General features: G+C 41.1%; 1 protein-coding gene across 2 annotated transcripts in view; it reads right to left on the bottom strand.

Moving 5' to 3' along the window:
• The window catches only part of LOC116263140 (DExH-box ATP-dependent RNA helicase DExH1), a 100,160-nt gene that overhangs the window by 65,032 nt on the left and 21,535 nt on the right, over positions 1–13,593 (bottom strand). For both annotated transcript variants that reach the window (XM_031642752.2, XM_031642761.2), the window contains one exon: positions 13,395–13,550. In XM_031642752.2, the coding sequence (XP_031498612.1) occupies positions 13,395–13,550 (156 nt within the window). The remainder of the gene's footprint in view (positions 1–13,394; positions 13,551–13,593) is intronic.

Genomic DNA, 13,593 nt, shown 5'->3' with positions numbered 1-13,593 from the left:
TCAGACTGTTTTTACTGATTCTCCAGAGCAGCCTAAGACTCAACATCCTGTTTCCTCCAGTGAGTTACGTGCAGATGATATTATCTCTCAGTTGAGACACTTGATTGGAGATAGACCTCAACAAGCTCCTGATCCGACCACCTCTACTATCACTACTGCTGCCAGTGCATCTTCATCTGGTATGTATTCTGACACTACAGATTGGCTCATTGATTCGGGTGCATCGACACATCTCTGTGGAGACAAGGCACAGTTTACTTCTTATGTCCCTACTCCACCTGGTCGCTCGGTTATTCTAGCAGATGGCAAATATTCTCCCGTTGTTGGACTTGGAGAGGTCCAACTTACTTCATCATTACCATTGCAACATGTTCTTCATGCACCAGAATTCCCACATAGCCTACTATCTATCAGTCAGATTACCAGAGATTTAAACTGTCGTGCGATATTTGACTCCTCTTCTCTTGTGTTTCAGGATATACTGACGGGCAGGGTGATTGGCAGTGGCCGTGAACAGGGAGGTCTTTACAGGCTAGTGCATCCCTTTCCCTTTGCTGGATCTACCTCTGCAGGGTCGTCCTCATCCTCGGCTTATACTTGGCATTTACGTTTTGGACATCTACCGTTTCAGAAACTGCTGCATGTTCTTCCTCAGCTGTCTCCCAAGTCTTCTTTTCAATGCGAGTCTTGTCAGTTGGGCAAACACCATAGGTCATCCTTTCCTCCGCGGCCCAGTCGAAGTAGCCATTCTGTGTTTGAGTTACTTCATTTTGATGTTTGGGGTCCGAGTCGTACACCTGCTCTTCAAGGTCATCGATATTATCTTGTTGCTGTCGATGACTATAGTCGTGTTAGTTGGGTTTTTCTTATGAAGCATAAATCTGAAGTGGGTCATGTAATCAAAAATTTTATCAATGAAATTCTGACTCAGTTTGATACTTGTGTCAAAATTGTGCGCTCTGACAATGCTCTTGAGTTCTGTGCTTCCTCTTTGGAACAATTTTTCAGGGATAAGGGTATCATCCACCAAACTTCTTGTGCCTATACCTCCCAACAAAATGGGGTTGCTGAACGGAAACACCGTCATATTCTTGATGTTGCCAGAACCATTATCATACATAGCCATGTTCCCCATTCTTACTGGGGCGATGCTGTTCTCACAGCATGCTATCTTATTAATCGTATGCCGTCATCTGTGTTGGGAGACCTTATTCCTATCTCTGTCCTCTTTCCTGACAGAGACTTGTTTTCTGTTCCACCTCGTGTTTTTGGATGTGTTGCCTTTGTTCAGTTGCTTGGTCCTGGGCGAGATAAGTTGTCTCCTCGGGCCATCAAAACGATCTTTGTTGGTTATTCCCGCACTCAAAAGGGATATCGATGTTATGATCCTTCTACTCGTCGGTATTATGTGAGTGCTGATGTTACATTTTTTGAATCAACCTCTTTCTTCTCCCCAAATGGAACTCAATTAAGGGCGCCTGCATTAAATGATGAAGTCCAATTTCCTCTACCTCTCATGAGTTGTCCAAACCCAGTTGATCCACGTTTTGGGGCTGTCTACCATCGTCGTACTAAGCCTGCTGCGCCTGTTCAATGTGCACCTGTGCCTTCACCCAGCACGCCCAAGGTAATTCCTGACACAAACTCAACTGACAATGTTTTATGTAATGATGACATAGGAGTATGTCACGAGCATGTTCCTGCTCCTAATGAACTTGATGTGCCCATTGCTCAAAGGAAAGGCAAACGCAGTTGCACTTTGCATCCTATCTCTGGTCATTTATCCATGGATAGACTCACCCCTATGTACCGACAGTTTGTCAAGGGGCTGTCGGCTATTGCTCTTCCACAGAATCCCATGGATGCTCTCTCTGATCCCAAATGGGCAGCGGCTATGCAAGAAGAGATGGATGCTCTTCAGTCTAGAGGCACCTGGACCCTTGTTACTCCTTCAGTTGATGCAGCCATTGTTGGTTGCAGATGGGTCTTTACTATCAAATACCGAGCAGATGGCAGTATTGACAGATATAAGGCTCGTCTGGTTGCAAAAGGCTATACCCAAACTTATGGGGTTGATTATTATGATACCTTCTCTCCTGTGGCACGACATGCTTCCTTACGGATTCTCCTTGCTGTGGCTGTCAGCAAGAATTGGTCCCTCTCACAGCTTGATGTCAAAAATGCCTTTCTCTATGGTGACTTACATGAAGAAGTGTATATGCAGCAACCACCAGGGTTTGTTGCTGAGGGGGAGTGTCAGAAAGTGTGCAGATTGCGAAAGGCGATTTATGGTCTGAAACAGAGTCCTCGAGCTTGGTTTCAGAAATTGTCAGAGAATATTGAGAATGAGGGCTTCAGACGTTCTTCGGCCGACCATTCCCTCTTTGTCAAGAAGACTTCTACAGGTACGGTGATAGTTCTTGTTTATGTTGATGATATCATTGTTACAGGGGATGATGATCAGGGGATTTCCAACATCAAGGATGTCCTTGGACAACACTTTGTCACCAAGGACCTTGGTGAACTACGTTATTTCCTTGGTATTGAGTTTGCCAGAAATCAAAAGGGCCTTATCATGTGCCAGAGGAAATACGTTACTGATGTTTTGCAAGAGACAGGGATGCTGGGGTGTCGGCCTGCATCCACGCCTATGGATATCAATACCCGCTTGTATGATGATGATACTGAAGATGTTGATGCAAGACAGTATAGAGGGATTGTTGGGAAGCTCCTATACATCACTGTTACTCGACCTGACATTGCCTATGCTGTTAGCAGAGTGAGTCAATTTATGGATAAGCCCAAGAAAGTTCATTGGGATGCTGCTATGATGATTCTTAGGTATCTAAAGAATTCACCAGGAACGGGACTCTTCTTTCAGAATGGTACCTCACTCACTATATCTGTGTATGTTGATGCCGACTATGCAGGATGCCCCTCAGACAGAAAATCCACTACTGGATTTTGTGTGTTTATTGGATCCAACTTGGTTACATGGAAGAGTAAGAAGCAAACTGTGGTTGCCAGATCAAGTGCAGAATCTGAGTATAGAGCTATGGCTCAGGGTACTGCTGAAGTTATGTGGGTTAGATCCCTGATGTTGGATCTTACTGTCGAAGTGCCTCTTCCTATGCAACTGTTATGTGATAACAAAGCTGCACTGTTTATTGCTAATAATCCGGCTTTTCATGAAAGAACCAAGCATGTTGAAGTAGATTGCCACTATACTAGAGACATGATTCAAAAGGGGTTTGTAAGTAGCAAACGGCTGATATCTTTACTAAGGCTCTTGCAAGGGGACCATTCCAAAGCTGCTGTTCCAAGTTGAGCCTATTTGACATATACGCTCCAACTTGAGGGGGAGTGTTAAGATGTGTTTATATTCAGTTTTAGGTTTAAGAGGGTACTTTTGTAATAACTTTTCCTTTAGATGTTTCTCTTGTAACTTCTCTCTCTCCTCTAGTCTATATAAAGAGGAGTTAGGGCAGATTTCGAGGTTAATCAAAGATTATTCTTTCTAATCTTATCAGCCTTGCTTGGCCGTGCTGGCCCTAGTTCTCGGCCTCCTGGTGGGAAGGTCTGCATCACCACCCCAAACCATTCAACACTCTTCTTCCTCTTCATTATTTTTTGTGCATTCAGACTACAGTGAATCAATATATCTGATATTTAAAGTTCTTATATGGTATCAGAGACATGTGTCCTATTCTTGAAAAAGGACTCCCAGAATTTGAAGAAAGGTTCAACATCAGACATGGAGTATATGGAGACGTATGAAGGGAATCACCAATCAATTGGTTGTTATTGGCAGTGGTATTTCCAACGAAGACAAAGTACAGTATCTTATTAATGGCTTAGGGTCTGATTTTGACATGCTCACTATGACACTCCAGCATCATCTTCCACAGGTGCCCACCTTTGAAGAACTGCAAGCAAAGCTTATCCAACATGAGAATACTATGACGTAGATAGCAGATTAAAATGATTAACTAATTCTCATTCAATACTTGCTATAGAGACTTCTATAGGTTTTGGACAAGGAAGTGAAGGAAACCAAGGTGGTAAAGGTCAAGAAGGTTTGGACAAGGAGGACATGAGATTCTCCATGCACTCCAGCATGTCTATCCAGTGTTTGTTGAATGTTTAGAAAAAAAATTGGAATGTTATAAAAGTTGTTATATAACAATTTTTTCAAAAAGAAAATCTCATTGACAAGCCACCTACCTTCATGTCATTGATATTCCACCCATTAAAGAAAGGGAAAGGAGAGACATGTCATGTTCAATGTTGTCAATGTCACTGCCACCAAAACCCTACAGAAATCGTCTTCCCAGTTAAGGAAAGATTTTTAGCAAAGCACAAAAAGGAAATCTCTGGTGGGGAGAGACACAGACAGGTTAGAGCCTACTCCCTCCTCCCCCTCCCCAATCGCTGATCTTGCTTCAAGCAGATAGAGAGAGAAAGAGTGAGAGAGAGCCATCACTCTTTATGTTTTGTTCTTTGTTCTAGGGTTTTTCTTAGATTAAAAGAAAAGCTCATTGATTCTGACTAGTGATGGCTACCAGCAGCAAGAGCGAAAATGGTCTGCAACGATGGAGGTGCGATCGGCATCTTGCACAGGGAGCTCTGATTTGGAAGCAGACAAAGAAAAAACAGACACATGCAAGCCCTAACGGGCCGAAAATTCTTCCAAGGATTTTGATCCCACCCCCCATGGATGGATTAAAATCTAGAGACCGTCATCCTGGTTTTAAAATGGAAAACCGGGATTTCAATCCTACATTTGTCTGGAGGTGTTCGAAAAACTGGATTTGAACCTACTTGAACAGCGGATTCCATGCTCGACAAACACGCCCTTAAGGATCAATGAACAAAGGATACATTCACTTATGGGGAGTGATGAGCAAATGCGTATGTCATCAAGAAGATACCATCGGTCTCAGTTCCTTAGCTGAACTCGTCCATGTTGTCTTCTTCAATGTCGTCATCCATGCAGTCCTCTTTTCAGTGCCTTCTTCAGAACACCAACTTCTTTTTCATCAGAGGCTTGTGAGTCATCTTGTTGTAATAAGATAGACATTTGGCATGGTCCTTTGGGTCATCGTAATGGGGTGTCCATTAAAAAACTTATATCTAACAGCCTTATTCCAAAGTCTAGTTTGCCCTTTTCTTAAAATAAAAGTTGTTCAAATTGAGAACTTTACAAAAGTTATGTTCTTCCTTTCCATGTTATTAATGAGCTTTTAAGACATTTGAAATCCTTTGTTTTGATGTTTGAATATCTGCCCTATTCCTTCTCTATCTAGAAGTTGTTACTATGTTGTTTTCATCAATTCTCACTCCCGACATACTTGGATAAACTTCATGAAACATAAGCATGGAGTATTTCAAATATTTCGAACTTTTTACTTTATGGTTGGGACTAAGCTTTCCTATAATCTCATGCACATGCACTGTGATGGTAAGGAACATATTCATCGAATGAATTTACTTCGAGATAACGGGATAAGTCGGCATGTTTTTTGCCTACATACTCTGCAACAAAACGGGATTGTGGAGAGGAAGCATAGACATGTAATTGAAAGTGCGATGTGCATTTGACATGACAGCTAAGTGCCCGTCCATCTATGGACATAAGCTTTTCACACTGCAGTTCATTTTATAAACCATCTTCCCATGTCAACTTTGGAGCAAAAATCAGAATATTATATTTTATCTGAATAGCATTTGTTTTATGATGAGTTACGTGTTTTTGGTTGTATCTACCATCTGCATATTAATTCATCTAAGAAATAAGTTTTAGGATAAGGCTGCTAAGTGCCAATTCATAGGATATGCGGATGACTACAAGAGGTATAGATGCTATGATCCAGCTACAAAGCACATCAGGGCTTCCAGGAACATCGTTTTTGATAAGCAAAACTTTGAGGCATATGGCCCCGAGCAGTTGCCTTTTAGCACAAAAGAAGTATATGACCTGTGGCTAGGTGCAAATCTTTTTGCTAATGCAAGTAAAGGATGGCAGGAGACTCACCACGCTTCTGACACTAACAAGAAAGAAGATGAGCCTCAAATAAACACAGAATCATCTTACACAAAACGGTTTTCAGGATGAGTTTACACTAGAAAACAAAGATACAAGATAAACAAATATAGGGGGAACTTCTAGTGACTTAGTTCGAGAATTAGTTCGGGTTAAACATCCTATGGAGGCCCTTCATGAATGTTGCACTCGGGAAGTGGTTCTAGGGCCGCAAGAAAAGAATGTAGTTGATTCAAAATGGATCTTCCAAAAAAAAAAAGGAATAAAACCCTATGGGAATATTGATAGGTACAAAGGCTCAATTTATGGCTCGAGGCTTCACACAATAGTATGGTGAAGACAATGATGAGACCTTTAGCCCAGTGGTGAAAATGGGCACTATAATCTATTCATGTGGTCATATCCTTAGCAGTCAACTGAAGGTGCAAACTGAGTCAATGGACACCAAAAAGCATTTTTACATGGAGATTTAAAGACGGAAGTTTATATGGAGCAGCTTTTGAATACGTTGAGAAGGATCCTACTATATGGGTGTCTGAAGCTTAAAAAATCTTTGTATGGATTGAATCAGGCATCTTGTTATTGGTTTCAAAGTTTCTCCCTACAAATTAAAAATTATGGTTTGTAAGGTGTTCTCTAGATCCGTCTCTTTTTATTTACTAGGAGAAAGACGTTTTTACTCTTCTTTGCATATAGGTTGATGTAACTAGAAGTTCTAATGATCATGAGCATGAAGTAAGATAGTTCTTAATGAAGGCATTCAACATAAAGGATTTAGGAGAGTTGAGATACTTTCTAGGTGTAAAAGTTGATAGACAAGGAGAGTTATTGGCTCTTATGCACTAGAAGTATACGTTAGATCTTCTAGAAAGAGCGGGAATGTCAAATTGCAAGCTGGTAAATATCTTAAGTACATTAGATCAGAGGTTGGAATGCTAAAGATGGAGAACTTTGTGCCAAACTACCAGATACTAGAATATGGTAGCGATGTGGCAGTATCTTACTTTTACTAGACCTGACATTGTTTATGTTGTCAACCAGGTGTCAGTGCATGCACGCCCCAAGAGAGGGTTGCATGGAGGTTGTGACATACATTTTATATTACTTGAAAGGAACAATGGCAGACAGGCTTGTATATTCTAAAAATAAATGTGTGAATCAAGGACATGAACTTATCACTAATACTAATGTGGATTGAGCTGGACATCCAGATCAAAACAGTTAGTTTCTGGCTACTGTGTATTCGTTGGAAACAATTTAGCATCTTTGAGTAGTAGGAAACAAAGGCAAAGGTGCAGTCAAGCACTAAGGCTAAATATAGACAAACAGTGGCAGGCTGGCAGCCAACACCGAAGTTACATGGATTGGACACTAATTAAGTGATCTAGGAGGTTATTGCACAATATAGAGTCATATGTGACAATCAGAGTATAATCAGCATTGCATTCAATCTCATTCAGCACAACAGGACAAAATATATTGAGATTGATCAACATTTTACACGGCAGAAAGTTGAGATGGAGGAGACAGAACCACACCATGTAAGGACGGAAGAATAAAGTGGCAGATTTATTCACGAAAGGCTTGACACGTCAACAATTTTGGTTATTGAGGAGCAAGTTTATCAATTATCAAAGACCAACTACAACTGAGGGAGGGTAGTAAAACACATGTCTGGATATGGAACCAAATCCACATGCACGTTGACGAACAAGCGCACATCCATTGTGCATGCATCTATTGTTTCTCTTATTTTTTTGGGTGTGTAATCAATGGCATGTTTGTAATATTCATGCTCTATTATTATATTTTAGTCATTGGTGTAAAGTTGTCAAATTAATAAAAATAGGTTTGGGAGGCATGCTTTGTTGTTGTCACTCCAAACCATTCAGCACTCATCTTCTTCCTCCTCTCTACTTTTTGCCCATTTAGACTGCGGCAAATCAGCTGATATCTAAAATTATTATAGAGAGTGCCCTCTGTAACGCTTTATGTTTTCAGGTCGGGCTGGAGCGGGTCCAGACCCAGACCCGAAACCAGTCGCATGAAGAGCCCGTCGTGCGAGGGGCTCTTCTCTCGCATCTTCTCCCTCATCCTTCCCTCTTCTCCCTTGTCTTCCTCTTGGCTCCCCCTTCGTTGCCACTCTTGCCAACGTAGAGAAGAAGACGGAGGTTGGTGAAGGGCGACGAACGTGAACGGCGACGGTGGCGGCGCGCAGGTGAGTCTGTCGGTCCCCCTTGGCCTCTTCCTTCTTCTTTTTCTCCTCCTCCCTCTTGTGTAACCCTCTCCCTCTGACAACGCCCTTCTTCTGCCGCGCGCTCTCTCTCTCTCTGCTTGAGCTCTCTCTCCCCCCGTCTCCTCCTCTCCATCTCCCCCATTTCCCCCACTCGATTCCCCCCCCTTTTTACCGCCAGCCCTCTCAACCGAGCACTCTCACCCCTCTGCCCACGCCCTTTCCCTCTCGCACAGCCCCCTTTTACAACTACCGTGGGCCTCTTCTAACGGCAGACCCCTCTCTTAAACCTCCTTTTCGCCGATTTTGATTCTCTTGTAGTTGTTGGATTGGATTGCAATTTGGGGACGCGTTCTTCCCTCATAACAGTGACTAGAAGGCATTGGTGGTGGCAGCATTGAAGGATTTTAGCCGCTTGAGGATCACTCGAACTCGTGAGGTGGCTGCCGGGAGGACTGCAGCAGCTAAGACTCTAAAATTGGGGTGAGCAAGGCCTAATCGAACCTAGATTGTTGAATATTTTCTGTTGGAACATGTATAATTATTGATTGAGGATGCTAGAATTAAGTATTGATGACTTTAAGATATATGCTAGCGACTTTGCTTTTTGGGGAGAGTCTAGGATTGTTTTGGAGAGGCAATGATCCATGCTTATAATAACCTTTTCAGCATGATAAGTTGATTCTCGAAGCTATTTGGAAACATGGTAGAGATGTGATGTGGTTGAGAAGATTTAGAACTGTTTTACTAAACACGTGGCACATGCTATTGTCAATGGGCATATTGCGTTGTTGCTTGGGAAAGAGCATGTAAGTTGAGTGTAATTATTGGGAAGACACCTCAACTAAGGAAAGAAAGTGAAAAGTGTGTTAGTGATAGAAGCTTTGAGTTTAGATGTTGGTTGCAACCTCAAAGAGTTGGGAAGAGGCCTATTGGAAGGCTTTGTGGGTCGACACTACCCGTCAACACCCTCTTGAGGCGCTGACATACCTCAATGGTTATGTTTCATATTTGTATAGATTGTAAAGCGAAGCAAGTAGAGAACTTATCGTTTGATTGTGATGCAGGTACACCGGGCACATCCAGTAGACCTTGAGCGACCAGATTCGAAGCTCGAGGCGTTTTGAGTGTTTTGTGAACGCACGATAAGTATGGCAGCATTCCAGGCAAATCCCTGCATAGGGCCAACTTTTGAATGTGTGTTTTCATGATCATTGGATCCTGTGATTGTGATGTGATTGAATGATTGTGATGTAATTGAATGAATGTATACATGGGAATTGAATGCTTATGTGATAACTTTTGTTTTGAAAATTACTATGCAACTGCATGTGCATGCTAGAATTAATAACTGTTTAGGACAGATGAGGTGGGGTATCGAGTCGAGGATCTCCTCGACCCCGATTGTGCATTAGAGAGCATCATAGAATAATAATTGCATAAGACAGCTACGAGCCATCACGGATCGAGACTACTCTCTGGGATTTGACTAAGTTTTGAAAGATGTGATTTATGCTTTTGATAAATGTGAATTTTGATGAATGTGAATGTTGTGATTTGTTGCATATGTATTGCAGTGGGCAATAATGCAATTGAATGAGATTGAAGGGTAGTTGTACCCATATTGTATGACGGCTAGCTAAGAATGTAGCTATATGTGTAGCCCTCGTGTGGAGGCATTTGGAGATATGGGTGCACTCGTGGAGTGAACCAACCTCATGAGCTAACCGGTCATTTTGTGAATGTGTTTCTATAATGTTAAGTAAGAATAAGAGATGAGAGGCTAGTGGGTTGTGACAATGTGTTTGGGAGTTGTCTTGCCTTCGCCACTGGTCTCGTCTGTTCGAAGCGCAGGCGATGCAAGGCCCCAGGGTATTGTTGTGTGATGTGCTTGGAGCGTTGGGCTCCCGCCTTCCCAAACTGGGTGTCCTAGGGAAGGTTGAGTATCTCTCCTTGGAATTCACACATCCATGGACGAGTGCTCTTCCGCTGCAGCGTGAATGGATCCATATTGTTTCAGGCCACCACGGGGGTTGTCTCCCGACTGTAGGCCGCCCGCGGTGTGCACGTGCCTGTGTTTTGCACCCACAGGAACTGTAAATTCACTAAAGCTAATGTAAATGAAAGGAATGTGAATAAAGTGTATGTAAATGAAGTGAATGTGATTGTTAAGTGTGTTTTGTGTGGCCATTGAGAGACCTTTACATGTCGTGGTATATGTGAGGGGCTTTCATGATAAGTCTTGTGACTGTACGCCCTATCACGACATGATAGTGATTTGCTTTTGTAATTGTTATATCCCATATTTGAGCTCTTACCTTAGAGGGTTAGGGATTTGTCTGGCTTGTTGCTATACTGCGAATGCTAAGTCTATATTTTTCAGGTTTTGGCGGACCCAGGGCAGCAGGTTGATCAAATGGTTGAACTCGCATCCTACTTAGGAGGTTTTGGGTCTTTTGTAGTGCTAGCGCATCATGTTTTGGTCTCTTTGATGTCTTGTTTTTGTTAGGCATCAAAGGTGTGGTTTGGGGCATTTTTGTCATATGTGTTGACGTGATTTTTGTATGAAAGAAATTGATTATATAATGGAAAGTTACCCCATGGTTTTGAATTGCATGGCTCATTTCCTTTTGAATTGTTGTGTCGTCGCATCTTAATGTTTTATGTTTAGAAAGAAATTTATTTGAGGGTCAAAAGGTTGGGGTGTGACACCCTCTCTCAACCGTGTGTGTGTGTGTGTGATACCAAGGTCATTCTTGTTGTCCTTGCAAAGCATTGCACTGGTTGAAGTTGAGGAATTTCATGTTGCTTGTGGCAAGTTGCCAAATTGCCGATGTCCTCTTGAGGAACTTCTTATGGTACCATGTCCCACCATGTAAATGTATAATTCCTAGTGGACTAAGGAATTTCATTGTTGCTTGTGGCAAGTTCGACATGGCCTCTTAAGCAACTTCTTATGCTATCATCTCCTCCACGTCTCAAGTATGTAAACAAAATTGCTAAATTTAGATAACATAGACCTAGCAATTTCAAGCACTAAAAATGAAGATGAAGAACTAGCACATAGAAAGATGCTGACCCACCATTGCCACGATGTTTATACGTTAAATTGTTTGATCATATTTTTGTAACATTTAGAATTTTAAGTTAAACCATTGTCACATATATTGTGTACGCGTATTATATGGTGAGTTATTTCTAGGGTATAACACGGTAAAGTTATATCTTGAAAAAATCTCAGGAATTTTTTAATAAATTAAAAAAGATCTTAAAAATTAGATAAAAGTAAAATAAATAAATAATTAATAATAAGACATTGTAAAATGATTAGATAAAATCATAAACATGATAGGATGTGGATGAAAAATAGTACCTTAAAAGCTATGTCACACGGATACGGGTACGGGTATCCTATGGGTACGGGTATCCTATGGGTACGGGTACGCGGACACGGCAATTTTCAAAATTTTAGGACAAGTGGACATGGCGAATATTATATTCAAAAAAATTAAACATAATACATTAAACATAATAAAAAGATGGAAAAAACATATAATGAACACAAAATTGATGAAATAAAACAATACAACAAACTGACAAAGTATAAACATGCAGTCGCAGATTTATTTCTGAATAATTTAAAACAGTCCTCAATGATAGCAGCAACCTCCGGCACATTCTAGTGACTGTTGCAACGGCCACCTTACAAGAACGAACGCAAAATCCCCAAATCGGCAAAATCCACAAATCCCAAAATCAAACAAAAAAAAGAAAATATCGCACATAGCATTGAAGAATAGGATCATTAACCGTCCAATCTTCAAACGAAAACATCTCCAAATCGGCAAGAAATACCCAATCTAAAAAATCCCCAAATGAAAGTTGAAACCCTAACTTCTAACATCGAAAAGAAAAAGAAAAAACACTTACCTGTCTGTCGTCGGATGCCACCGCATGTCGCAAGAGGTCGTCGCCGTCACCTGCCATTTTCGAACTGTGTTGTCGCCTCGAGGGTAAAGCGTAAAAAGAAAACGAGGATTAAAAAGAAAATCGGGTTATGAAAGTGGTTTGGATCGGGTCTGACCCAGACCCGATCCAAAACGTATCCTGTCGTGTCCACGTGTCGGGATCCGCGTGTCGACGCTGGTACGTGACCCAGATTGCCGTATCCGTGTCACATAGCTTAAAAGTAAATAATAGCCATATGTAGGATTTATGAAATAATAAATTTGGTTGGTCCCCATGCTAGACCCAATTCACTCAGCTGCATGATATGAAGGCTGAGTAAATGAAGCAGTTAATGCTATATTAACTATGGGCTAGGGTTTCGTAGGAGCAGCTGGGCTCTCTCTCCCTCTCCATCTCTCTCTCCTCTTTATTACATAACTAATCTTCATTACTACATGCACCTTTCAGCACTCTCTCTTCTTTATTATGTTTACTTTTCTGGTTAATCACCACTCTCTTATTTAATACATTTAAAAGACAGAAACTCACAGATTGGCTGAACACCAAAAAAAAAAAATCTAACATCCAGTAAAAAAAACACAAAAAAACGCGAAAAAAACAACGCGAAAAAAACACGTCTTTTCGCATTTTTTGTTTTCTGGTGTCTTTTTAAAAAAGACACGTTTTATTGACGTTTTATACGGCTGAGGGATATTTAACCTATTTATCATGTTTTTTCGAATAAACGCGATATTTGTGACAGTGAGTTAAACTAATGATGCCATCAGGATGAGAGGATGTGAAACCAGTGATTGTTGGTTTGCTACTTGCTCATGCTTATGTATGGTAACTTTCTTCTGTTCCCTTTTTTTCTTTATTGTATTTTTCTATTTCTTGGTACTTTCAAATACAAAAAATTCAATTGACAATTTTTTGTGCTTCGTAACATATCTACCTATTGTTTTGGCCTATATATGTTATATTGTGCAGTTTACAACCTTGGGTGCACATATTTGCACCTATGGGGCATAGGCTCAACCTGAAGATTGGGATGGTAAGACATCTAGCATGTAAAAGTAGCAGCAAATTTAATCATAGGACCCTTTAATTTAGCTGCATTAGCAATAACTTCTCCAAGGAGAAAAAGATAGGAAAACTGAAAAGTAATACCTCAAATAAATCAGTCACTGGATCTCTCTTCCCTTCCATCTGTTTCCTTCTCCTACCAGCTCCTTGAAAGTTGTCAGATTCTGACTCGTTGATGCAGTAACGAGTTTTTTCCAGCAAGTCTTCTAGAAACACTTCCTTTACTGGAAAAGTGAAGCCCTAAGGAAAGGAGAAAGAAACGTTGTTAAGAACAATGGACTTT

This window comes from Nymphaea colorata, chromosome 1, assembly GCF_008831285.2.
Source record: "Nymphaea colorata isolate Beijing-Zhang1983 chromosome 1, ASM883128v2, whole genome shotgun sequence".
NCBI classification, from domain to species: Eukaryota; Viridiplantae; Streptophyta; class Magnoliopsida; order Nymphaeales; family Nymphaeaceae; genus Nymphaea; species Nymphaea colorata.
Note: the sequence above shows the minus strand (reverse complement) of the source record. Positions and strands in the feature narration are given on the sequence as shown.